The sequence below is a fragment of the Drosophila tropicalis genome, unplaced genomic scaffold (assembly GCF_018151085.1).
Source record: "Drosophila tropicalis isolate 14030-0801.00 unplaced genomic scaffold, ASM1815108v1 contig_158, whole genome shotgun sequence".
Taxonomy (NCBI): Eukaryota; Metazoa; Arthropoda; class Insecta; order Diptera; family Drosophilidae; genus Drosophila; species Drosophila tropicalis.
The window spans coordinates 6,092,882-6,118,794 of NW_027172602.1; the positions used below are offsets into that span (position 1 = coordinate 6,092,882).

General features: G+C 40.1%; 10 protein-coding genes across 14 annotated transcripts; 4 read left to right on the forward strand and 6 right to left on the reverse strand.

Annotated features, from left to right (window-relative positions):
* Positions 1-13: 13 nt before the first annotated feature.
* Ir7f (Ionotropic receptor 7f) lies at positions 14-2,180 on the forward strand. Of its 2 annotated transcripts, none has more exons than XM_068303350.1 (3): positions 14-351; positions 423-948; positions 1,014-2,180. In XM_068303350.1, exons 1-3 carry the CDS (start codon positions 14-16, stop codon positions 2,034-2,036), a joined length of 1,887 nt encoding a protein of 628 aa, XP_068159451.1. In that variant the 3' UTR covers positions 2,037-2,180. The 2 variants fall into 2 exon arrangements, with proteins under 2 accessions (XP_068159451.1, XP_068159452.1); XM_068303351.1 differs by having other exon boundaries at positions 248-351; positions 490-948.
* LOC137587097 (ionotropic receptor 21a-like) lies at positions 2,028-4,094 on the forward strand. Its single transcript, XM_068303352.1, has 2 exons — positions 2,028-2,989; positions 3,049-4,094. The coding sequence occupies exons 1-2, from the start codon at positions 2,171-2,173 to the stop codon at positions 4,033-4,035; spliced, it is 1,806 nt and encodes a 601-aa protein (XP_068159453.1). The 5' UTR covers positions 2,028-2,170; the 3' UTR covers positions 4,036-4,094.
* Positions 4,095-5,767: 1,673 nt separating this feature from the next.
* On the forward strand, positions 5,768-7,081 carry Ir7d (Ionotropic receptor 7d). Its single transcript, XM_068303896.1, has one exon. The coding sequence runs from the start codon at positions 5,768-5,770 to the stop codon at positions 7,079-7,081; it is 1,314 nt and encodes a 437-aa protein (XP_068159997.1).
* A 44-nt stretch (positions 7,082-7,125) lies between these two features.
* On the reverse strand, positions 7,126-8,627 carry Acat1 (Acetyl-CoA acetyltransferase 1). The gene has a single exon (XM_068301442.1). It carries the CDS (start codon positions 8,529-8,531, stop codon positions 7,290-7,292), a length of 1,242 nt encoding a protein of 413 aa, XP_068157543.1. The 5' UTR covers positions 8,532-8,627; the 3' UTR covers positions 7,126-7,289.
* Positions 8,628-8,821: 194 nt separating this feature from the next.
* Nek2 lies at positions 8,822-11,332 on the reverse strand. Its single transcript, XM_068303013.1, is given in 2 exon segments — positions 8,822-10,480; positions 10,482-11,332. Coding segments are annotated over 2 exon segments (2,127 nt in total). The 5' UTR covers positions 11,217-11,332; the 3' UTR covers positions 8,822-9,088.
* Positions 11,333-12,105: 773 nt separating this feature from the next.
* On the forward strand, positions 12,106-14,868 carry hdm (hold'em). Its single transcript, XM_068299509.1, has 3 exons — positions 12,106-12,282; positions 13,468-14,428; positions 14,481-14,868. The coding sequence occupies exons 1-3, from the start codon at positions 12,192-12,194 to the stop codon at positions 14,866-14,868; spliced, it is 1,440 nt and encodes a 479-aa protein (XP_068155610.1). The 5' UTR covers positions 12,106-12,191.
* Positions 12,519-12,758, reverse strand: ND-MNLL (NADH dehydrogenase (ubiquinone) MNLL subunit). Its single transcript, XM_068303016.1, has one exon. The coding sequence runs from the start codon at positions 12,756-12,758 to the stop codon at positions 12,588-12,590; it is 171 nt and encodes a 56-aa protein (XP_068159117.1). The 3' UTR covers positions 12,519-12,587.
* LOC137586838 (uncharacterized) lies at positions 12,796-13,231 on the reverse strand. Of its 2 annotated transcripts, none has more exons than XM_068303015.1 (2): positions 13,188-13,231; positions 12,796-12,971 (listed from the first exon to the last, which is right to left on the reverse strand). In XM_068303015.1, exon 2 carries the CDS (start codon positions 12,964-12,966, stop codon positions 12,796-12,798), a length of 171 nt encoding a protein of 56 aa, XP_068159116.1. In that variant the 5' UTR covers positions 12,967-12,971; positions 13,188-13,231. The 2 variants fall into 2 exon arrangements, with proteins under 2 accessions (XP_068159116.1, XP_068159115.1); XM_068303014.1 differs by having other exon boundaries at positions 13,110-13,208.
* A 101-nt stretch (positions 14,869-14,969) lies between the features above and the next one.
* Positions 14,970-21,846, reverse strand: snz (snazarus). 2 transcript variants are annotated; one of them, XM_068302790.1, is made up of 12 exons: positions 21,657-21,846; positions 20,691-21,267; positions 20,332-20,471; positions 19,629-19,725; positions 19,229-19,363; positions 18,997-19,173; positions 18,768-18,940; positions 18,295-18,704; positions 17,286-18,239; positions 17,084-17,224; positions 16,308-17,012; positions 14,970-16,250 (listed from the first exon to the last, which is right to left on the reverse strand). In XM_068302790.1, the coding sequence occupies exons 2-12, from the start codon at positions 20,783-20,785 to the stop codon at positions 15,837-15,839; spliced, it is 3,441 nt and encodes a 1,146-aa protein (XP_068158891.1). In that variant the 5' UTR covers positions 20,786-21,267; positions 21,657-21,846; the 3' UTR covers positions 14,970-15,836. The 2 variants fall into 2 exon arrangements, with proteins under 2 accessions (XP_068158891.1, XP_068158890.1); XM_068302789.1 differs by having other exon boundaries at positions 20,691-21,846.
* Positions 21,847-22,175: 329 nt separating this feature from the next.
* Positions 22,176-25,541, reverse strand: spidey (hydroxysteroid 17-beta dehydrogenase 12 spidey). 2 transcript variants are annotated; one of them, XM_068300058.1, is made up of 6 exons: positions 25,430-25,541; positions 24,495-24,892; positions 24,373-24,419; positions 23,278-23,353; positions 22,872-23,212; positions 22,176-22,814 (listed from the first exon to the last, which is right to left on the reverse strand). In XM_068300058.1, the coding sequence occupies exons 2-6, from the start codon at positions 24,655-24,657 to the stop codon at positions 22,479-22,481; spliced, it is 963 nt and encodes a 320-aa protein (XP_068156159.1). In that variant the 5' UTR covers positions 24,658-24,892; positions 25,430-25,541; the 3' UTR covers positions 22,176-22,478. The 2 variants fall into 2 exon arrangements, with proteins under 2 accessions (XP_068156159.1, XP_068156150.1); XM_068300049.1 differs by lacking the exon at positions 25,430-25,541 and having other exon boundaries at positions 24,495-25,038.
* Positions 25,542-25,913: the final 372 nt, after the last annotated feature.

The following is a 25,913-nucleotide window of genomic DNA, read 5'->3' on the forward strand; positions in this document are numbered from 1 at the left end:
TGTTGGACACACTATGCACACCACCAGCAGCAGTAACTTAACACTTTATGAAAACTATTTAATACGATCCCGTATCGATATGCAGGACGAGGATGCCAATTTGTATGTGGCCAAAGCAATGAAATTCATAATTGAGAATGTTTTTGCCCAGTTGAGTGTGACATTGGTGATAACCATATCGTCAAGTACCTACAACACCTCCATGTGGTTCGAGAATATGTTGCAGAATTTGGTGGGTTCATGGCGTGGAGCGACGGTGCAGTTGCAACGTTTTCAATTGGATCATTTGGAACGAGTACCGGGCAGAAAGTATTGCAATTTTTTGTTAGTTGATTCATACGAGGGATTACGGTGCGTATGAGTGTTTGTTTATTTCTTAAGTGTTAAAGGTTATGAATTTAACTTTACTTCCTTTTGTTTAGAGCCACCAACATTGCTGCCGATAATGCCATCTATGATGATCATGAGTATTATTTTATATTTCTACAGACACGAGATCGTTTCATACCTCAAGAAATGCAATTGATAATGGATCATTGCTTGGCCAACTATTGGTTGAATTGCAATGTCATGGTTCAAACTGCTCAAGTGGACATAGTGGTATACAGCTACTATCCATTTACGGAGGATCATTGCCAAAAGGCGATACCGGTGCAAATCAATCGGTTCGATGGCCATCGTATGATCAATGAGCCCATGTTTCCCGATAAACTGAGACAGTTGCATGGTTGTCCTCTCACACTGCTCACCTGGAATGTGCCACCGTTTGTCTATCTAAATTTCGATCATGAAACCAATCAATTGATGGCATCTGGTTTTGAGATACAGTTAATGGAACAGTTAGCCGATTGGATGAATTTCAGTATCGTCATAAAGAATCTCACATTGGAAAACAATGTGAGTAGTTATAAGTTAGTGAATGGCAGCAATGAGGGTCCCATGGAAATGGTAAGTCAGTTGCGGAAACTAAAAGTGGAAATATCTTAACCAATTCGCTCTCTCCCGTTCCATAGATCATCAATCAATTGACCAATTTTAGTGTGGGCTATTTTCGTAAGACGACCAGACGAGTACGTCTAATGACCACACCCCTCACCCATTACTACACACCTTTGGTGGCCACAGTGAATTTGGATAACTATCGTTTCGGATCGTTGGCAATACTTACATTTCCCTTCGATTGGTCGGTGTGGTTAATATTGCTCTGGTCGCTTATACTACACATCTTCATCTATCTATGCCGCTGGAGGTCAGCAAGCCATGAGGTATTGGAAATACTATTGGGCGGTTCGTTGGCACGATTGCCCCGCCAATGGGCCCATAGAGCCATCTACGCCCATTGGATATACGCAAGTATACCGCTTAGGATATGCTATCAATCGTTATTATTCCATTTGATACGCTTGCAATTGTTTGGATCGGTGCCAAGTTCATTTGAACAACTATTGGATGATAAATTCCATGCTCTGTGCACATCGATGACCCTGCAAACACTTCAAGAGATGCCACAAGTGGCTGGACGATATGAAAGTTTTCATGGCATGGCCACCGTCTATGATCAGAATGTGCTCGATGAACTGGATCATTGCAAACATGATCAAAGGAAGGGTAAAGTTTTTGCCATAACTAGCCAGGAAGTCACCCGTTTTCACTTACGTGATAGCAATCGATTGGATGACTATGTGATATTAAATCGATATGTTAATATCCAGCAACTAAGCATCTTTATGCCAAAGCACTCGTATTTCTATGAAAAGATCAATGAGGCTATAAGAAGATTTGATGCTAATGGATTTCTAGCCGCCATGCGTCGGGCGGCCTTCGACTCCAATGAGCGTAAGAAGGAAAAGGATCAAAGGCGACGTTATATCGACAATGGCCAATTGATGGGTATATATAAACTTATGATTGCCATGTACTCACTAGCTGCCATAATATTAGGCATTGAACTCTTGCTCCGACGACTGCAGGGACACAACTGTCTAAGGAATTCAGAAAGTTACCCTCCCATAAAAAACAAAAAACCAACCAACTAAAAGTACTTAAACTTACTTCACATTCATCATTAATCATCAAAGTTTTTTCGTTTTTGCTTTGCCTTGTAATAGTAATTATAACCGACACTCTGGGGGCCACCGTTCAATTGTCGACCACAACTCGCGATATCAGGATGAATATATCTCAGCTATGGACTTCATATCAGGATCGTTCCGGCGAACAAATGAATCACATTAACGAGTTCGTTGCCCGTGCCCTCCTCCATGTGGTGCACCAACATATACTGAGTGTAACGCCATCGTTGGTGCTGACATTATGCTGTCGGAATAATCATACATGTAATTTCTATAACGAAATGATGAGCATTATGTTTCGCCAATGGGGCATCTCACCGCTGCAGATTGTCAATGTGGAGGAAGGAGTTCCCTGGCGCCGTGTACCAGGACGTAGACACTTCAATGTCATATTCACCGATTCGTTTGCCGCCTTCGCCGAGATACGTGTCAATGAGTATTCATTGGAATATAATTACAATGAGTATTATTTCATATTTCTGCAAGCTCGTGATTATCTTCATCATACCGAAATGTTGGCAATTTTTCAATATTGCTGGCATTATCAATTGATTAATTGCAATATACAAGTGCAAAAATCGAATGGTGATATTCTAATTTATAGTTATTATCCATTCAGTCGTGAGAGTTGCAATGATATTGAACCGCAGCTTATAAATCGTTATAATGGTAGTAGTTTAATCAATCCGGACCTATTTCCACGTAAATTGAGCAATCTCTATGGATGTCCTTTACGGGCTGCCATATGGAACGAGCCGCCATTCATTTGGCTAACCGAAGGGGAGAATAAAAGTGAAAGTTTTGTCGCCGGAGGCTATGAAGGTAATTTACTTTTAGGCCTAGCCAAAAAGATGAACTTCACCATAGCGATACGCAAGCCACCTAACATCAAATACCGCGATGAGGCAATCAACATGGTAAGTCTATATCCTTCTCCTTGCTTTCACCCCTTAATGGTATCCTTTCAACTTTTTAGTTGCTGCGTCACGATGCTGATCTCAGTTTGGGAGGTTTTCGTCAGACTGTGCAGCGAACTGTATTGACCACATCGACGCATAATTATCATCAGACGCGACAGGTGTTTGGCCTGCTCGATGCTAGCTTCGAATTGGGTTCATTGGACATTCTACTCTATCCGTATCCGTTAGAAATATGGCTAGGCATATTGGGCGTCTTGGGTTTGGCTCTTTTGATACAATTAGCACTCGATCGTTTACTTCATGAATCTCATCAGGATAATTGGCTGAATTTGGAGCTTATCTTTGTGGGCATGCCATTGCTACAGACACCCAGATCGAGTGCCAAGCGTATATATTGCATCATGTTGATGTTCTATACGCTGCTCATACGTACCGTTTACCAGGGTCTGCTCTACCATCTAATACGTACCCATCAATTGCATCGTTTGCCCCAGACAATTGATGAGCTTGTCGAGCAGAATTACACAGTTGTGGTAACAGCCACCGCCCAGGAGACTCTTAGTGGAATACCTAGAGTTCAGCATATGAATCATCGGGTCATAGCATCAACTTCAGAGACAAGGCCATTGGAATTTCTAGCTGAACATCCGGAATATCGACGTCATACAGTTGCCACGGCTGAGGATGTTTTCATCTACCACAATCGTCGAAATGCCCTTAAGGCATCGGCACATTTTGAACTTGTACCACAGGAAGTGATCAATATACAATTTACCATGTATCTGCCGAAGCATTCATATCTTGTTGATCATATAAACGAGGAGATTATGTGGATGCGTTCGGTTGGATTGTTGGTAATTTGGGCACGCTGGGAACTGGATGAGAGTTATTTGAAGAATGTTCAAAGTTTCAAAATATTAAATCTTATGGATTTGTATGCCATATTTTTGTTAGTTGCAATGGGTTTGATATTAAGCACAGCGGTTTTTATTTTAGAAATATTATCACGACATTGGTTGAAACTTCGGCATTTGTTTTTATAAAATCCATGCTTTTGTAATGAATAAAAAATCCATGTGTTTTTCAAAAAATTAAAAAGAAAGTATACCAAATATGTGAGAGAGTTTAGCAGATTGAATGTAATTAATTTGTGCAGATCTCCAATGGTCTTATCGATCTCTTCTAATTATTAGAGTTGCCAGATGTTTCCCTTAAGTCTTCTTTTGTAAAATGACACCTCTGATTTGATTTCTCCACAATCTCTAAACTTAATCCCTCACAAATTCAGGTAGAATATTTGTAAGCCTCTTATACTTGACATACCTACCTGCTATATATGTACATACATATATTGTTATAGTTTGCCTGTCGCTGACATTGTGGGCATGGGCTTTGGTATTCTCCTGCTGGTGTTTATACTATTAATGACACAACCATGACAACTACACGCTCTGCCTTTCGTTGGTCAGGGGTATAGAAGGGAGGAGCCTTCTGAAGAGAACTTGGTTTATTTTGCCTCCCCTCTTCACAAACACATACTCATTTAATATAGGTGTTTGTGTGCCTGTATATCGCTGCTGATGGTGTTAATTTATGGTTATGCTCCTCATGCATAATACTGACACCGAAACCTGTCACGCACAAAACCAACCTGCGACTTTCTAGAGTAGTGGGTGAAATGAGGTGGCACGTATGTACATACATACATACACATATGTATGCCTGTTTGAATGTATGTATGTGTGTATGTACGTGGACTGTCTGTATGGTTGGTACTGGGTTGTCTGCTGGGAACTTGGGTGAACAGCAATTAGTTTAAGTAATGAACACAGATTTGTTAATGCATTACAGTTACAACTTTACAATTAACTGATATGCCCTTGAAGGCATACAAATCTCGCTGATTACGCTAATCGTTGGGTTTAAAATAACTTTAAATTTGGATATACCATATCGGTGCAGTATTCGGAGTCAGGTAGGTAGAAGGATTGAGATTCTAGAAATGTTTGCTATTAAGACCGACGAGGACCATCTAAAAATTCTTCAAAAATATTCAATAAGTCAATTTCTTGAATGTTGCATACCTTAGGGGGTTAATTTTCACAATTACGTATACGCCACTACTAATAAAGCGGCTTACAATATGTTTAAACTTATTTTCGAACAACTAATATATTTCCATTATTTGAATTAAAGTCGATTTGAATTCCCAACTGCAATTTGTTTTTAGAAATATTAATTCAATTGCAAATCAAAGTCAGTTACATTGAAATTATGGCAGTGATCGGTTTACTTACATTTGTTTGGTTTTTTGTTTTGACCAGCTCGGAGACACTTTGTCAATCCGAGCATCAGTATCACGATGTGATCAATAAATTATCTGAGACTTTAAAAGAAATTTTGACAAATACTTGTGGAAAGGATCAATTCAGTGTTTTCATAAGCACCAAATATAAGAATCTATCAAAAAGTAATAGAAATCTAGTAACTGAAGTGCTAGATAATTGTCTCAATCTCGAAGAATCGGAAAAGTGGCCCGTCTCAGTGGTCGTGGGCACACAGTCAAGCAATGGACAAAGACTTAAACCTCACCTAGAATTGGTCTTTGTGGAGAGTGCGGAGCAATTGAGGTAGGAGTTAAGGTCCTGGAAATTATTTGCTCATTGAACGATTCGATTTTCTTGTAGAAATACTGTCTTGATAACGCTAAAGAAAACTTTTTTCCTTGTGGTCTGGCTGACCAGTGAGGGGGAAATTCAGAAAAGAAATCAAACCATGTCGGAAATGTTCTCGTATTTTCTTCATCAATTATACAATATAGATGTTCTGCTAATACTTGCTAACCTGGAGATGGGATCAATCGAGGCCTTTACCTTTAGACCCTATCAGATGAATAATTGTGCCAGCACTTTACCCATGAAAGTAGATCTAAAGATGTCGCGAATGATCGAATTGTATCCACACAAATTGGATAATTTCTATGGATGCCCTTTAAGTGTCATCGTCTGGGATATACCGCCATATATGATAAGAAAGGGACACGATATTGATGGCTTTGAGGCCGTAGTTTTGAAAATTCTGTCTCAGAAAAAAAACTTTACCCTTCAGTTAATGGAAAATGAGCCGAAGTCTTTAATAGGAGGAGCCAGCTACATGAATGGCACGATGACAGGAGCCTATTTAATGCTGATGCAGAGAAAGGCAAATCTAACACTTGGTTGTGCTGCGTGCACACCAGAACGTCGAACCCATCTTAGTTCGACTCTGCCGTACAATCAGATTGGTTATGTTATAGTCATGAGATCTCCACCCGGCTATAGTGCCTACGAGATAATGTTATTCCCCTTCGACTATGCCACATGGCTGCTTCTGGGAGGATTGGCACTACTACAGTATTGGCTTGGCCCTTTGCCCGCACCCCTGCATGCTGGCTGGATAATGTTACATTTCATCTTTCGTTCCGGCTATGAGGGTTCAATTTTTAAATTTGTTCACAATTCACCAAGCAAACCCCTGCCACTCACAATGTTACAAACTGTGGAAGCTGGCTATAATTTCATCACTGATCATGCCACCTATCGCATGACCATCAACTTGCCAATACTACGCAGTCGTACACGGGTGATTCCTGGCCAGCCGGTAGATGTGTTTGAGGCTCTTCGAACGCAACCACTGCGTACCGCAGCCTTTACAAGTCCCGCGTTTCTGGCGCAATATCTGCATACACATAGGAATCAATTCAACGAATACATAATACTCGAGGAAAAAGTAGTCGAAAATATGATATGTATATACTTTCCTCAATACTCCTTTTTAGCCGGCATGATTGATTCCGAAATGTTTAAACTCCGTAGTTGTGGCATACTTGAAAAGATTGGCCAAAAATTAAATTGGAACTTTCTCACCAGCAGCGATCGTCGTTATAATAAAGATGTGATCAAGGGGTTTGAAGAGTCCATGAGCTTTCTACAGGCTGCTCTCAATTGCCTGCTCATTGGTTTATCCATCACACTGTGGGTTTTCCTTCTTGAGCATCTTAGTCAGAGACGTAGCTGGTCCTGGTTGCGTTATTGGTTGGAGTATTTGTAGACAGTTTTGGTTCTTGGGCCACTTAATTGAAAAATACACTGCACTTAAATGCTTGATAGTAGTTTTATTAAAACAGATCACATATGATGGATAAGGACAAAAGATACATACACTATATTCTCATAATTATAATAATAATTTCAAACAAACAAAATTTAATAAATGCATTTCTGGTTGAGAAATCTATTGCACTTCTCCGTTTCAATTTTTAGAGCTTCTGCAACAAAATAGATGATGCTCCGCCGCCACCATTGCAAATGGAGGCACAACCAAACTCACCCGATTTGAGGGTATGCGACAAGTGCGTAACTAGACGAGCTCCTGACATGCCAATAGGATGGCCGATGGATACAGCTCCACCATGGACGTTTACTTTGGCTGGATCTACATCCATTTTACGTATATTAGCCAAAACGACTAGAGAGAATGCTTCGTTGATCTCCCAAAGAGCAACATCCTCTTTGCTAACACCTGCTTTCTGGAGTAGCTTGGGCACAGCCAAGGCTGGAGCAATGGGGAAATCAATGGGATCGGTCTCAGCATCTTGGAAAGCGACAATTCGTGCAAGTGGCTTAATGCCAGCCTTTTGGGCGGCATCGGCTGTCATGAGGATCACAGCGGATCCGCCATCATTGAGGGTGGATGCATTGCCAGCGGTTACAGTTCCATTTTCACGTTGAAACACAGTAGCCAGTTGTCCAAACTTATCGAAATTGACTCGCTTATATTCCTCATCCTCGGTAATGGTGACTTCTGGCTTACGTTTCTGCTGAATCTTCACTGGGGCAATCTCATCCTTGAATACCTGATCGGCCCAGGCTTTGGCCGAACGCTTGTACGACTCAATGGCAAAGGCATCCTGATCCTGACGGGAAATTTGCATTTTCTTTGCTGTGTTTTCAGCACAGTTGCCCATATGGAATTTATTGTACACATCCCAAAGGCCGTCAAGAACAATGCCATCAGTTAGATTGACACCGCCGTATGGTGTGGCACCACGTTTCAAATAATAGGGCACATTGGACATAGATTCCATGCCGCCGGCAACCACCACTTGAGCAGAGCCAAGCTGAAGGGATTGGGCGCCAAGCATCACCGATTTCATGCCCGAGGAGCACACCTTATTCACTGTGGTGCAGCACACATTTGTGGGTAGACCGGCGAAAATGGCTGCCTGGCGCGCCGGTGCCTGACCCAGGCCGGCGGAGACTACATTGCCCATAATTACTTCATCCACATCCTGTTTGGCAATGCCTGCACGTTGGATAGCTGCCTCAATAGCTACAGCACCCAACTGGGTGGCCGACAATGGAGCCAACTGGCTCTGAAAACTGCCAATAGGTGTACGAGCCGCTGCCACCACCACCACCTCATTGATCTTTGAACTGTACGATCGGCGTGTGGCCAAATTTAGCAAAGCAGCCGTGTTCTTCAGTAGATTTGCAGACATCACGAAATTCAGATAATTGAGAAAGTTATTTAATGTGTTTCTATGATCAGCCGATATGATATGGTATGATCTTGCTTAGAATCTAATCAGAATTATCTAATCAATTATCGGAGCAAGCCTATCGGTTAATCGACATTATCGGAACAGGCCTATCGGTTAATCGACATTATCGGAGCAAGCCTATCGGTTAATCGACATTATCGGAACAGGCCTATCGGTTAATCGACATTATCGGAGCAAGCCTATCGGTTAATCGACATTATCGGAACAGGCCTATCGGTTAATCGACATTATCGGAGCAAAACCTATCGTTATATTTTTGCTGCTTTTTTTTTATTACACTAAAAAAATTGCACAAAAATATTTAGAAAATATTATAATAATAATACAAACTAATTATAGGCAATTAAACATAAAAAATATTGGTTATCATTTTACAAAAAAAAAAATATATATAAAAAAAAATCAGTACGGAACCTTATTCCACATCACAACTCGTTTTAGTTTAAACGCTTTAGCGCCAAGACCATTTCCTCTTTTCTTCATGCTCCTCTTTATCAGATCAGAATGTGCTCCTTGGCGGTTAGCTTTTGCTGTTGGGTACCACTCAGGACCAATGATCGTCTCATGCGATTCCTTTGTAACGTTGTGTTGCGTTCTCTTACAGATTGTCGCAGCTGGTGGCGTCTACCATTTGGTCCAACTGCTCCACCCGATGTCAATCCATTGACCATATTGCTGGAGGCTTCTTTTTCGGCTGCATTCATGGCCGCCAATAGTTCAAAAGCTTGCTTCTTTTGTTCCTTAGACCAGAGATTGGTGACGGGAGCTGGCAATCCTGATCCATCTAGTGGTTGCTGCTTCATCGCTAGTGGAGCACGTGAAACTGGAGGAATAGAATTTACCGCCGTCTTGGACTCTGATTTATTATTTCGACTCAGACCGAAAAGCGATAAAATCGAAGATTTCCGTTTGGAAACTTGAGTATCACCCGATTCATTGCTCGACACGCTCATTTGCATGGGCTGCGGAGCTGAGACTGGAACAGCAGTAGACGGAGGCTGAAAGTGGACGCGACGGCTCTTCAGAGACTTGGGTGCTGGTAAAGAGGCCAAATTAAGTTTGGCCACCGTTGGTGAAGTGTCGTTTAGTTCAATGGAACAGTAAGTGTCATCCGAGTTGTTTTTCACGGAGAAGGATGAAGGCGGTTTCCTGGGGGGAATGGGCGGAGCTAGTGTTGGCAATGATTGCGTTTGGCATTGACATGGCCGACAATCGCTACTGGCTTGTTGTAATTTTTCCTGAAGTTGCCGCTCCATCAATTGTACACGTTGCTCGGACATTTTTAGACGTTGTTCTCTCTGATCGAGCTCAAGGGATTTCTGCTGCAACAATGATTCCTGAGCTTTAATTGCCTGGAGACGGTTTTGTAAGGCATCGCCGAATATCGTCTCTGTCAAGTGTCGAGGACTGGGCAGCTTGGTCTCTTTCTGCATGACAGAAGCAACAACCGGTATATCCTCCAAATGCTCCGACTCCTTACGTATGCTCTCATATAGATCTGGTTCAGATTTTTGTAACTTGAGACGCCGCTTCACCGAATAGAAGAGTTCGTTGCGCAAATCCGGCGTAAAGACACTCGAAAGACTTAAGCGTCGCTGACCATATGGAGCTTCCTCATGGAAACTGTACCTATCGCTAGAGCAATCTGCATCCTCGAAAAGTTTGCCATGACCCGATGGCATGGGGTAATCCTCCTCGGCGTCAATTAATTTCGGATAGTCACCCTCCAGGTCTTTGATATTGCGCACGACCAATGGATGACGTATGATAACCTCGATGCCAGGACGTTCTTCATGATCCACGGATAGCATGAAACTTATAATCTCCTGTAGATCGGTGCTAAACACTTTGGGAATGCCATTAAATTCTCCTTGGGTTATCTTTTTTGGTCAACTGTTCAAAGACTCGTCCTCTAAATGGCGGCTGGAGAGCACACATCTCGTATATCAAACAACCAACTGACCAAACATCACTTTTCCGATCATATTGCCTGCCTTTCACCAGCTCTGGACTCATATAATGTGGTGTGCCCACAAAGGAGGCGGCGAAATTCTGATTCCTGGCCAACATGCGCGCTAAACCGAAATCACCCAATTTCGCATTACCGCGTTCATCCAGAAATATGTTCGCTGGCTTAATGTCCCTATGGAGTATTGTACCATTGGCTATTTTATTGTGGCACACCTGAAGAGCCCGGCACAGCTGGAAGAGAACACGCCAGATGTAAGACTCCTCAAAGCGTTGCTTTTGCTTGCGCGCCTTTTGAATCACCTGAGCCAAATCGCCGCCGGCGCAACATTCCATAACAATGTATATGGACTTCGCTTCACGATTGACCAAATGATGATAATACTGTACAATATTTGGATGTTGCAGCTGGCTAAGGACATTTATTTCCGATATTAGTGAATCGCATTTCTCCTCATCCAGTTCATCATAGTTCATGCCCTTCCATGCAAACAAGTGTCCGGTGGTTTTGTCTCTCACTTTGTAGCAAGTGCCAAAGGTGCCATTACCCATAACGGCCAACACTTCGTAATCCTGAAGAGTCTTCGAGCTGAAATCCTCCATGGCGAAAGTAGCATTTGAATCTTTTTTCGTTTTATATCGTTCTCCACTCATCTTGGAAATATATGTACATATGTATGTAAAGAGATGAGTTCAGGTTCAGTGCCAAAATCTAACTGATTCTGGTTTTCAGATTCTGGTTTGTTTGCTACTCCTGCCATTCTTTCAAGGTTCACCCACACACTCATAGTTGCATGGACTCACGCACACACACACGCATACCTGCCAAAAACAAGTGGACAGCAAACAGGCTTACCAGTGATGGCAAGTTACCAACTTTTTCCCGCTAGATTATGTGTCTATCATATACAGTGGAACCTGTATAACATATGTACGTGTTATTCCCTTTTAGCCTTTTTCTAGCTTGCCTTTGAGTCGGCACTGATCAAGGTTTCGTTTCTGATTTCGTTCTGAGAACCGTAATAATGCTGTCACACTCCCACACACACACACTTATACGCACCACCACAATTACATGTTAGAAGCAACGCACTCTGCAAAATCCCTGCTGCGCGCAACGAATCTTTGGTCACAGAGCCTTGTGTACAAATAGAAACCGTTGGAAAATAATCCGAATAAGCCTGGGCCCAGCACGACGAGGCAATTGTTGTTCATTGGAACCTCGAGACACTGACCATAAAAATAAATTACTTTTGTTGCATTGGCATTTCAATTTAGGCTCTTTGTTTCTGGGGCGTGTGCCGTTGTATGGAAAAGTGGAGAATGTTTTTTAGAAACCAAAACGATCCTTCTATGCAATCGATCAAATTTCATATTTATATTTAGTTAAAAAAAATAAAAATTGAATTTCTCTCTCTCTCTCTCTCTCGAAAAATTGCAGCAAAATTTAAACTTAACGGTTAGTTTGATTTTTGAGGAAATGGATTACGGCTATCTCTCACTCTCTCTCTCACGCAGTGATCTCTTAAGCCAGGTAGAGAGGTGAGCAGAAACCAGTTATCCGCTTGGCTTATCTTATGCGTGCACGGTTTTGTGTGTGTGTGTGTGTGTGTTAATGTTGATGGTTTTATGGCTTTCTTGTTTAAAACAAACAATGGTCTAGGACACGATGCAATCCTTCATAAACACATAAATCACATGCGGAAGATCCTGGTCGCAGGTAAACAACATTGTGTTCGTGGTTTTTCACTAGGAGAGTTCATAGGTTAAATAATTCGAATTGGTGTTACTGATAACTGATATCGTCAGTTATTAAAGTCCTTAAAAACTGGCAGTGAACTATGCTGCTGATACAGGACATAAATTTAATATCCAAGATAAGATCACCTGTCTTTAACAACAAATCAATAATAATTATTCAATTCCAGTTTTCATAACAAGGCGAAATGTGCATCATTCACTTGACCATAATTCTATAGTTTATTTAGGAGAAGAAAAAGAAAACATTTCGTTTAGTTATCTTTATCACCAGGAAGGTTCCTGCTTCTCGCTGCCTTCCGGACGGCCAAACAAAGCGCTCTTATCCCGGAACAATGTCATACGCTCCGTCTCCTTCTTGTCAAGAAAATGGCCAATGGCAAAGCCTAACAGAGGCAGACCCGCCCATAGAATTCGTTTATCCAGACCCAGAACCATGTTGATGCTGAGTGCAGGTTGTGGATTTGGCGTTAACTTAGCTTTGGCTTTTTAGTTGCGCGCTGTGTGCCAGTTGTTGTTGCTGGCGCTTCCACTGTCGAGTATGCGACCAATCGGCGTAGATGGAACCAACTGCCACAGTGGGAAAGAAAATCACTGCACCGTACTTTCTTGCCAATTGGGTGACAATATTGCTGCCACTGCCCATAGGGTCTGTAAAAGAAAGTTTTGCGAAAATAAATTGGGAATACTATTACGTAACGGAAATCGCTATCAGCATGGTGTAATGTAAACTGTTTTGCTTCGTGTATATTTTCCAACTTGGATGATAGGCTAGATCTATAAACTCACTTTTGTATATATTGTTTTAGCAATTTTTGTGTTTTTTATATGTGAATTTGGGTAAATTAGTTTTTGTTTTCAACTTACTTTTTGGTAGCGTTGCCAGAAGCTAAATCACTTAATCTGGCAACATGGACAGTGCCAGGGCCCTGTTGAAATATCGATAACATATCGTTTTCTATCAAATGTGTTATCAAATGGTTATATTTAATTTAACGGCTTTTGGTTAGTTTTTTCTGTTAAATAAATCTTTTAAAAATGAACTCAAAGTCGCATAAATTAAAACTTGGCGACATGGAACCTTTTATGACCAACATCTCCACAGTGGCGCTGATTATTTCTAAATCGACACCCAACGTCTTTTTAGATAAATTGAACGGCGAAGAACGCGGAGTGATCAATCTAACACTTCGCGACACTCAAAAACATATTACCAACTGCAACTGCTGGGGCCAAAAGCAATGTATTGAAGAATACAATTCCATGCTAAATATAGGGGATATTGTAGACGTTGTGGGTGCCAAAGTAACATCAAATAATACCCAATTGATTGGGGCGCCGGGAGTGCAACTGCAACGATATCAGCCAATAGCCACGATTTGCTGTTCCTTGAGCGTCAACGAAGGACACGGCTATATAGTGCATCATAATCCGGAGGATGCGACCACTATACAGAGATTACGCAATCTTATACATGTCCCACACAAACCAATTCGTTCGGCACTTAAATTGGCTGACGTTCGTGGAGCTGGCGATCAACTGAGGACCTATGTAGATCTCTTGGTGGTGGTAGCTTCGGTGCGTCCAGTGCGAGAGTTTAAGCGCAAAGTGGCTCATCGCAATGGCAGTCTTAAGCTGCAGTGCCTTGAAATGGCTGTAATCGATACCAGCTGTCCGGATGGTATGATATTTACCATTTGGCAACCGGAATGGATACGTCGATCCCAGTATTGGCAGCCGCGTAAAACCATTTTGTATCTCATCGATGTGCGTACATCATATTCTGAATTCTATGGCAGCACAGTTCTCACACATTCCAGTTGTTCGTTGATCTATGAGAATCCTCAGTCACCTGGTGACGACTTAAAAAATCTCTTAAACTTTGCGGCAGTCACACCACTGAAAAGCTTTGATTTCTTAGCCCAAACCGATTCAAATAGCCTTCCGTCAGCGGAGGAAATTCGTAACCAGATGACAGTCAAGCAGATATATGCCCGAGCCGAGGGAGATCTACGTGATGCGGCAACTGAACAATTTACAACGGTTCTCTATGCCATGGTCACCAAATTCGATATCGATGGCCTGGCCATGATCATTAACAAGAAGTGGCAAGTTGTCTCTTTAACTTTCCTTAAACCTAAACTAAACCCTTACTTGCAGCAAGGCCTGTCATCGTCTTATACCCGGCAATCGCAGTGACTGCGAAAACGAATCATGCCAACTGGAGTTCTCCCTGTGTTATAGCGGTGTGAGGTATGCTCACTTTTTCAATATCAATCTTCATCTTTCGGATCACACGGGCACCTTAATTGAGGCACGTTTAGCTGGTGTAGTTGCCGAGCATGTGCTTGGTCTTAATGCAGAAACATTTCAAGTGCTCCTGGATCGAGAGAAAAGTAAATTGAAATGGCAATATTTACTTAAATATTTTGAGGTAAAATTGCTTATCAGAAAGCAAGCTGCCATGCGTAGAAATTTATCGGCAATTATTATAGATATGAAATCAGTGCAATTAAATCAAATAATTGATAAATTTAATGCGTTCTGAGCAATAGACAAATCGGTGAATTTGAATTTATCATTTCATTTGTCAATTGAAAGCCAAATATGTGTTCTAATTTAAATTAAAAGATCTTCTTACAAAAGAACTACATAAATAGACATTTTTTATTTTGCATTTCACACTATTTCTTTGTTTTTTTTCCAAATAATTTGGTCGTATAGTAAAGTTGTACAGAGGCCAAATACAGATACAAATAGGATACAAGCAAACATATAAATAGATCTAAATTTTAGTATAGAAATATGTATGCATGTATCCATAATATATTTGCAGTTGTTTAAGCGCCTACATATTCTTTGCAAATATCTAATGAGTACATTTTAATTGGATGAATTAAGTTTTTGCATTTGGTTTAAGTAATTTGGTACATATTTTCACTTTTTCTTTTGCTAAAATCACAAGATGCGGGCGGCTTTATGGATAGCTGCATGACAATCAAGGGAATGTAATTTGATGTTGGGCCCAAAACTTTTGGATTAAAAACTAGATTAAAGTTTAACAACAACATTTTGGTACAACGCTTAATACTGGCTTACATACAATATGTACAACACCTGAATGTGAGGGACATTAAAACAAACAAACAATACATAAATACGTACATGAGAAAAGGAAAGCCGAAACCATTAAAAAACTATACATACATAGCACATTTAAGCAATTTTTAAAAAATATTCAAAAACTGAATAGAACAAGTCTTTGGGAAAATCAACTCGAAACAAGTTTAGCATTGATTTGTACACGAATGAAAGGAATGAATCATTCAATTGGGAACTCATTTACAAAGGATCAAAAGGTTTTTCTATGCTAGTGTCTCGTTTTGCTAACCTATAAACTAAGGCCACCAAATAGAAAGAAACAGAGATACGGTAGTAGAGAGCGGGGGGAGAAATAGATAGAGACTTTTCACATTTGTAATACAATTTCGATTGGATGGGGGATTTTTTAAGGATCTATTTAGATCCCGCTGTATATCCTGGAGGATGCGTATGATGGTGATGATGATGATGATAGTGCGTTGTCTGATGCGATGTGGATACACCGACAGCTGTTGCTGCAGCTGTGGAACCTGTCGTCGAACCATGATTCTGCTGTACACCGCCACCCATTGATGCTGCACTGCTAGCACCACTCGAATTGTGACTCTGATGACTATTTTGCAATGGCAAAGATGCCGCTGCTGTGGCTGCTGCCAATGCTGCGGCTGCTGATGCTGCTGCTGCACCTGCCGTAGCTGTATTCAGTTTGGTGGTAGAGCCACCTGCACCACCACCACCACCACCAGCTCCGCCGCCGCCATTGGCATGACTGCTCTTTAGCTGGCGTATCTCTGGAAAGAATTCAATCATCAAGATCTCCAAAAGTTCCTGAAACATGCCAAACATTTTGAATAACAGTCATGGAATCCAATTAAAAAATCTTACATAGAACAACTGCTTATTATAGTTGGGATTTTGTAGAGCATCAAAGACTTTCAGGACACCTCGCTTGGCTGCCTGGGCACCAACTAGATTGCATAGAACTTCAGGTATGTGATCTGTGAGTAGAGCTTTAGCTGCATTTGTGGTCATCTCTTTCATATCATCGGAACGCATGGGATAGGCAGACGCCAAAACTCCGCCTGGCCAAAATGATTTCAATATGGCTGAGAAATAGTTGTGCAACATGGACTCTTCAAAGAGATACGCCACCGATTCTCGAATCTGACGGTTTATGGTCCTGCCGTAGGTGATTTGGACAAATGATATAATGCTCTTGCGCAGCCATTTAAATACACCGCCCATATCGAATATTTCACCCATTAGAGCATACAGTGGTTCTGCTATACTATCCTTGTTGCTGCTATCGATATCAGTCAGCAATTTGCTATCATTGTTTCCGGACTCACCGCCACTGCCCTCTAAATAGGTGGAGATATCATCATCATCACGATGCAAACCCCAAAAGGGATCTGTCGCACGGTTTGTTGTCTCATGAGCCGATTTGGCAGCATCGCTCTTAAAGAGGGTGGAAAGTGAGAATTTCGATTTCTTTGGTGATGGCAGCGATTGCTTTAAATGATCCGAACTGGGACTAAGAAAGGTATAAATAGCTTCGCTTCCATTTAAGTGATCATCCTCCAAAATGAACTGCAAAACATAGACAAAATGCATGAAACTTATAAGAACGAACTTCATAGAGTATGATAAAAACAACTCACATTAAGAAACTTTTGTATTTGACCTTTAGCCTTCTCTTGGCCATGCCTATCGGCGCTTTTCAGAAAGAAAAACTTAAAATTGGTGGGCAAATCCAAGGTTTTCAGGTTCGAGCTAACATGGCGCAGCTTACGTTGCAGTTCCTGCAATTGGAAATATAAGTCAAAACACAACAGAAAAATGCGTTTCCCTTGTGGCACTTACATGAACTTGATTCAGGGAACGCATTACCACCCATCCGCTAGATATCCCAGATGGACGCTTCTGGGGCTTAGAATCTCCACCGTCCGGACCACCATTCTTTATTGCGGTTGATGAATTCGAATGGGGCGCATTTATATCTTCATCGACATGAACCAATATCATAAATTGAAGCAATTCCTTCTCATCGGACATTTCCACACTTTGTATAGTTGCCTTCCATTTGCCCAGATGCTCCGTCCATGCATCTGTGCGCCTCAAATGTGCCTCTGTTTGCCGCTTCTCGCTTTTCAGCCATTCCATTTCCTTCTCCAGTATTGAGAGGACCTTCGATTCTGGTTTCACCGAGTATTTAAGAGCATCCAAAGCCAACTGCTTTTTATCGATGCGCTCTTGAATTTGTTCTAACTTCTTACGGGCATATGATGTATGAGCAGCTACATCAATGGCACCGCCGGCCCCATTGCCACCAGACACACCACCATCATTGTGGACACCATCGTTGCCACCGCCAATGTCAGCAATGAGAGAATGCATATCCTCCGTCTCTCCAATGGAGATCAATAAGGTGGGATCATTAAATTCGTTCGAGTCCAATGCCTCTTTAAGCTGTCGATATTGTTCACTCAACACAAATGGCGGATAATATTTATCCTCTAGTGTGCGTAAGATATTACGCTGAATCTCAAAGAATATATCAGGTCCAGCATCGCCCAGCAGGAATGTTTCAATCAATTTGCGTTCATGCTTATCAATATGGATTTCCGGCTTGGGCACTCGTATGTAAGTGTAAAATATCTCTGTGCCCAACTGATGGGTCACCGATTTGTGGGCATGCTTTATTTCCTCTACAGCCAAATAGAATCCAATAAGAGCACTCGCGTTTAAAGGCTCCAGAAACAAAGTGAAGTAGCGTCGCCCCACAGTTGTATTGAGTATTTCCACCAATGTTAGATCCTACATCAAAACGAGAATTGTAAATTTTCCAAAAATTAAGTCTTAGTATGCTTACTATATCACTTGAGTAGTTGCCATTCCAACCAAATTTCGACAAATTCTTCTCACACTGAGCTTTGGCAAAGGTCAATTGCTGCACATAGCGTTTCAGCCTAATGGCTGCGGTTAACTCAGATTTGGAAAGTGAATGCGTATCCTCATGGTCAGGATCAAGACCTTTGGCACGTTGCAAATTCTGCATGGTTGTGGCATGCATCAAATCGTTAACAATACTCTTGCGCATCAATGACAGATCTTCCAAATTGCCCGAATTGTTAATTATCTTTAGAAAATCCTCAAAACTCGCTGCATATTCATAGCTACGTTTGCTCATTGCCGCTGCTGCTAAACGTGTCTCTATATTTTGTACCACCTTCTGATTGATATAATCCGGGGCGGTTAACATCTTAATCATGGGAAAGAAAACTGAAATACAAAAAGGATGCAAAATCAATTTCAATTCGTTTGCATTTTTGTTATTTGACTTACTCTTGTACGACAAAATCTCGCTAAGCAATACCTTCAATGGCGGCAGGGAATATCCCCTTGGTAGGAGTAATATTACCATAATCTCACAGAGTTTTCGCAGAAATTCCATTTCACGTTCTTCATCAACCAGATATGAATTGGTACTAAAAATTGGTGCGGTGTTTGTCTCCAAACTGCATGAATCAAAGTATTTAATTTCAATTTGTCGGTTTCCTTTTCTACAACTTACGCTCTGGCCTCGGCTATGCGTATCTTTTCCAAATGTACAGTCACACGATTTACCATATCTACAGCTATTATCTTGGCTGCATCCATTTTGGATGCTCTCTCATGGATCTTCTGTATGGCATTCCATAAATCCTCTCGTATAACATCGTTAATTAGTTTCGGTTTGGTTACCACATACCTAGTCGGAGATCACATTTAGTTACTTTGGTTAATCGTTAAATAGTAAAACTTACCCCAGCCAAGGTAACATGAAATCACGCAGCACATATTCAATTATTTGCTGTAATTGCAGATCAACTGTCTTATCGAATATCAATGGTAGATTTGAAGGATTCTTGATGGGTTTTGGCAAATCGAATATGTTGCTCCTGGGAACAAAGAAATTGAACTATAGAGCTTATATATGTACATATATACGTATCTCAATCAATCTAAATAATATCTTAATCCATAAATTTTCTACTTTTTCTTTTAAAGTATACATTTTTGATTTGTTTGGGCTCTTTCTCAATTGAATTGAAATTGACTTAATTTCTTGTTTTCGTTTTTGAATAAATTATATGATTAAATTGTTAATTGATTCAATTTTATTTTTTTTTTTTTTTTACTTTCTTCCTTCCTTCTCCCACTTACTTGGTGGCATTGTAGAGGAGTTTAGAGGGCACACGGCTCGGTTTGATTGGCTCATTGGTGGTAAATATATAATGTACATAGACGGTGCCAGCGACAGCTGTGTAAATAAACATTAAATAATAAAGAATACAATAGATAAATATTGTTTTATATTAGGTACGTAAATAAGGCAGTGATATTCTTATTATTTTTAATTAGACGCTTCACTGGAACTAAGCAATCATCAATTAACCGACACCTGTATCGATAAACCATAATGAAAATAAAAATAAGAATAATAATAATAAGAATTATAGCAATAGCAAAGCGTGAGATATGGCATATTAAAATCAATCGTTATCCATCCATGGACGTAGCGTAAATAAAATGTTCCCAAAAGCCAATTACAAAACAAAATAATATAATCTTAAAACTTTTGTTTCACCAGCTAGAAGAGACTTAGAATAAGTCGTTAATTTTAAAATCCTGTGATCGCTTAAGTTTATGTGTGTACATAGATAATTGTTGCCCCTGGTCATAAGTTTCTTCTTCTCTTTGATTTCATAGAAATTTTGATAAGAATTATTTCATATTGACCCGTTTGTTCTACTTTAGACGATATCTCAAGCTACGCCCATGCTAATGTTGGAATACAAAGTGTAGGAACTATATAGAAATATAATTTTTGTTTTTGTTTTGTGCCTTTATTTAGTTATTTTCTTACCCGCGAAGACCAGCACCAGGGAGTAGAGGACAAAAGCAAAGAATAAGAAGAATGTGGGATAATACCAGATGACGGCCAACAGGGTCAATGTGATGCCGGAAATGATAATCCTCCAGTTTAATTGCAATGCACGTAGCAAGCTTGGATTGGAAAAAAACATATGTAGTCAGAAAGGAATCATTCACAGATCACAATTATAGACAGAGGCAAATGGTTTTCACTTATAAGTAGAGAAGTACATATATACATATGACTTTATGTATAGACATATATCTATTAATAACCATGACAGATGGCAGCCAAATGGTCAGTTTACATACCACCCACCTAAACCCACCCACTTGAGCACCTTGACTTACCGTGTAGCTATTAATGTGAGCCGCTGCGTAGGCGACGTGGGCGGCTCTGGCTCTATGGGAAATAGCGGCAGGCGGCGTCGTTGGCCACTTTCCATTTCGGCACCGGCGCGTTTATCTTTTCCTATTCCTATTCCTTTCTACGTTTATTTTAGTTATGTTTTCTTCTACTTTTATTGTTGCTTCCGTTTCGGTTCCGTTGTTGTCCAATCGTTTGTCGGACCGCAACTGGGACGTTGTCGTCGTTGTTGATTCAATACTGTGTTCCACCCAAGTTCTATCTAGTCTTCTTCGTTTTGTGATTGTTCGCCCTTTTTCGCTTTTGAATATTTGATGAGTTCTCTTAACATTTTTGACGTCGTCGTCGTCGCCGCCTCCGTTTCCGTTGCCGCTGCCGTCCGTAGTTGTTATTATTGTTGTTATTGTTGTCGTTGCAACGCAATATCGCGTCTCGCGTCGTTTTAGCCTCTGATGTTAATAATAGTTTTATTTTTAATTTTGACTTTTTTGTTTTTTTTTTTTAAACAAATTGCCACCAATCCTCCCCCTTTTGGAAGCACATGCACATGTGTCCATCCATCTGTCGATTTCAATGACAAAATTATATATATTAAATCAATATCAATATCACATAGGCAATCGTAGTTGTCCCGGTCCCCGCAACAAGTTGGTTGCCACCACTCATCAACAGAAAATCTGTGGAAGGGCGCGGTTCACGTAGTGGCAGGGGGGAGGAGTAGACACATTCACGAATGATAACACCATACACAATTCGCCGAGGCCGCTCCCGTTCTTGCACTCCCCTTCAATCGCTCTTATCAAAAATGCTAAATGACGCCGAAAGGAATCAAAACAAGAAACGTTGATTACTGTCAAGAGAGAGCATCAGCGTGAGGGAGATAGGGAAACGAGAGAGCGAGAGTGACGTTATTGTTTTAGCTGTTGTTGTTATTATCACTAATGCTGAACCTAATGATGCTCCTTCTGCTCCTGATGCGCAGTTAATTATACATATATAATGTTTATCATGCGAATTAGATGGTATCTTTCATTTCAGTTATAAACTCCATCTGTCACTCAATTCATGTACAATCTTAAAAAATATATATTAAATAATTTCGAAAGAACAAGAGAAATCTGTTCTTTGGCCAAGTGTATCCATTAGAGATGCAAAAATATAACTATCGATATACATACAAATACACGCAAAAGATAATATCGGGGGTTGCTGTGAATTCTGACTCATGGTTGTGTAGCAGATTTCTTAAAAATAGCGCTAATTCCATAAATTCTAAACAAAATAAATAATAAACTGAAATGTTTACCGCTAGAGCAATAGAAATCGCCGCTCACACAAGTCCTGAAACTGAGCGAACGCCGGAAATGGCCTTATCGAATGCATCGTTAGTTATCGAATTTAAAATAACAAATAAAATACGTTAGCGAATTAAAGAAATTTATATTCATTGAAATACACACAATTAACTGTTAAATTTTAAAATTTCTTCCAATTTATTAGTTTGTGATAAAAACTAATGTTTTTAATATTGGTTTATAATTTGTTTTGGTATAGTTTTGTTATTTTTTTTTTTTTTTTGGTATGACACACACATTATGAAAATTGAACAAAGATGAATAGCAACGTTCTCTTTAGCTAGCTTTCTCTCTGTCCAGGGTAAGGTCAAATTACAATTGTTATAATTGTAATTGAATACATTAAAGCAAAATGCTCCCGCAACCCCACATGAATGGCTTCTATAATTATAAACTGAAACGAGTATGTTTGAGTGGTTATTGCTCCTTGTCGCGTCGACGCAGGGCCCGCTTGCGTGTACCCAGAATATTCTTAAGCACAATGTTCCGGGCAAATTGTTCCCCGAATAGGGCCTCTGTAAAATGGATGACCAGTTGAAGCAAGGCGTGTGGTAGATATCCAGCGGTTTGTGTGGCAAAGCCAAGTGTGGAGAGTGCAGATTTTACATACGTGTCAGGTGAGGGAGCGAACACACTCGCCTTACGTATCTTGCTCATATTGGTGGCTACAAAACCAGGCTGTACACTTTGGATAATAACACCATGCTCTTTGTATTCGGTTTGCAGATCATCGCTGAATTTGTTAACAAATGACTGAAAAGGAAACATTTCGTTTAAAGATTTAAGGCAATTTCCCTAGTTTAGCCATACCTTGGTTGCACTGTATAAGCTCAGCAAAGGATTCGGTATCACACCAGCTGTCGATGAGATATTTATAATCACACCCTTGCGTTTAGCAATCATACCGGGCAAAAACAGGGCACTCATATGGGTCACCGAATGGATATTGACAGCAACAATACTGCGCAAGAATTTCGGATCAGCAGTATAGCAATCTAAAAAGTATTCCGGATGGCTATAACTGATTCCCACATTGTTCACAAGGACACCAATGTCCAGACCAGCTGTCTGTTCGCGTATCCTTTGATAGATTTCCACACCGCCACTGAAATCCACATCGATAATGCGTACCTCAACAGCATAAGCATCGCCTGTAAGTAGGCCATAATAAGTGGTTGAATGGTTAATGGTTAAAGTTTTGGTAACCAATTCTTACCAATTTCTTTAGCCACAGCCTTCAGTTTATCCAGAGATCGACTGATCAGCACTAGTTTTAGACCACGACGTGCCAACTGCAAAAGATAAGAAATGAATATTTGAAAAAAAGCTTCGACTTCAGTCGTTGCCCCCCCCCCCACTCAAGACACTGAATAGAATACTTAAGTAGGCAACGCACATTATATACTTTTAATGACTACATGTATATGCATAGAGAATCGAACCGAGGTGGGGAGCCATCATTTGCTTAAGCAATCCGTGGATATTGATAAAAAAATACAAATTCAAAACATTTATAAGGAAACTGACTTTGTTGGTAGAAGGATGACATTTCTGCGTATTTGAGTTTCAATCTAGTAAACGAAAGGTTTTGAAAATAATTTTTTAGCTGTTGCCCCCTATGAACATTTAATATACATATGTACATTTTGGAAATGTAATATTTAAAGATAGCTTTTAAGTTTTTTTAATTATCTACAAATTAGTTACCGAAAATTTGAATGCATCCAATTTCGCTTTACAGCCCCATTAACTAAGTTAAATAATTACTGTAAGTAAAACGCTGTCAAAGCGAAAGTTCAAATAATAATAAATAAATAAATTTCCCTTTGTTTTTTTTTTTGTTTTGCTACATTTGTTGCAATGTCAACATAATTAGGAGAAATATTGTATGCAAATAATTTTTAGCTGAGCGTGTCGAGAGTTAAAGACGATATTTTCAGATTGATTTCAAAGTGCAATTGGGTAAATAGGATTGTCAGTATATATATGTATGTACATATATGTATGAGGCAATAATGTCAAGTAATGTCAGCAAAAGTGAATTTCGCACAAGCAAAAGACAAGTCATTGCTTTTTTTTCTGTTTTTAAATTTAAGTTCAACGACAATAGTTTGCTAATTACAATATTTTTTCTATTGGCAAGTCATTTTATAGCTACCTGAACTCTGATTAAGAAATAACTAAGCATACGTATTAATTTCTTTGGCAGAATTGATTAATTGTATTCCCTGAAATGCGATAAATTTGAGTTTTTTGATGAATGTGATCCAATATTTTCGATAATCCCGTTAGGTGCGAGTGTTATACTAACCTCCTTGGCGTATGCCTTGCCTATGCCATCGGTGGAGCCGGTAATAACTGAAATAATAATAAAACAGTATCGAAATGCTTATCAATTGGAATTTTTTTATAACCTCCATCTGACTCACTCACCAGCCCATTCACCCATTTTGGCAACATTGACCGAGGAGCCCACTAGCTTGGGTCCCAAAATATTCACATAAAACCACGGCAGAACTTTTCGGCATATTTGGAATCCCACAATGCTAATGGCCAATCCGCCCAGTAGGCTCAACATACGTGAATTCTCTTCCATGACGACGTGTGGGGGATTGCGAAGGAAATTTACTTAGAACTAGCCTCTATTGGCTCCGTTTAACTTCTGATTAAAATTCGCGTTGTTTCTTTTGTCCGCTGTGTAAAGCGTTGCCGGCGTCGTCGTCGTTGGCGTTGGCGTCGTTTTCGCTGTCGGCGTCGTATTCACTATTCCCCTCTACCGTTCTTATTGGGGTATGTGGAATTCGAAAATGATTTTTCAATTTTTGCTGCTGCTGTTGATGTTTAATATGCAAAGCATTAATTCATCGATGACCAACGTTTGACAAACCACAAAAAATAAGAGAACAGAAACGAAACTAATGGAAAAAACTACACAAAAATTGTAGGGAATAAGCAAAAACTGTATTGAATGACAATTGTCACAGACGGCGGCGGCAGCAATACAAATGAAAATGAACGGTTCTTTAAATTTACTCTATGCTTGCATGTAGTTGTATGTGTGTGTGTGTGTATAGCGTCGCGCCACCTTATGTCATTCCGTCTGTGTGTGTTAAACTCGTGCTCTCAAATGCCTCAGTCCTCCCCATTCGAATGGGCCGATTTTGAAAAAAAAAAATCATATCGCACCACCACTAAAAAGATAAGGGCGGGTCGCTACATGTGCTCTGCTTTATGCGGGCACAGTTCGAATGAAAACTATGCCTACCATTTTGCATGATAGAACAATATGGCAAACCATATGCGCTTATTTACGCCGACAACTGTGCTGCTCCATGGATTTTGGCTCTCATGCTGTACTACTCACTTACACTCTCTCAAAACACGGACTGCACATGCGCAGGAAGCGGTCACCACATAAATAAATACACTGCACGTTAAACAAAATTTCGAAGTGTAAATCACTGAATATGCTGAATATCCATATGTATGTGTAGATGAGACGCTTAAAAATAATATTAGAACTGAAATAAATAAAACGTTTTTTGTAGAGCCTACTAGATTTAGTTGTTGTTTTCTACAAAATCTATTTAGATTTACATTTAAAAAATCTGTTAGGAAACTCGAATTCGATTGTCATTAAAGAAGTTAAAAACTCATTCGAACTTTCACTTTTCATTATGCAAATTTAAATTTTCCTAACGGTTAATGGAATACTAGAAAATCGAATTTTTCAAGAAGCTTTTATGATGCTAATAAATATTCTGTAATTCTTTTAAAGGCTCTTTGATATGAATTGACAAATGCATTGCATAGATTTGGGGTTAGACGCCGAAAAGATGCCACAATTTTTCA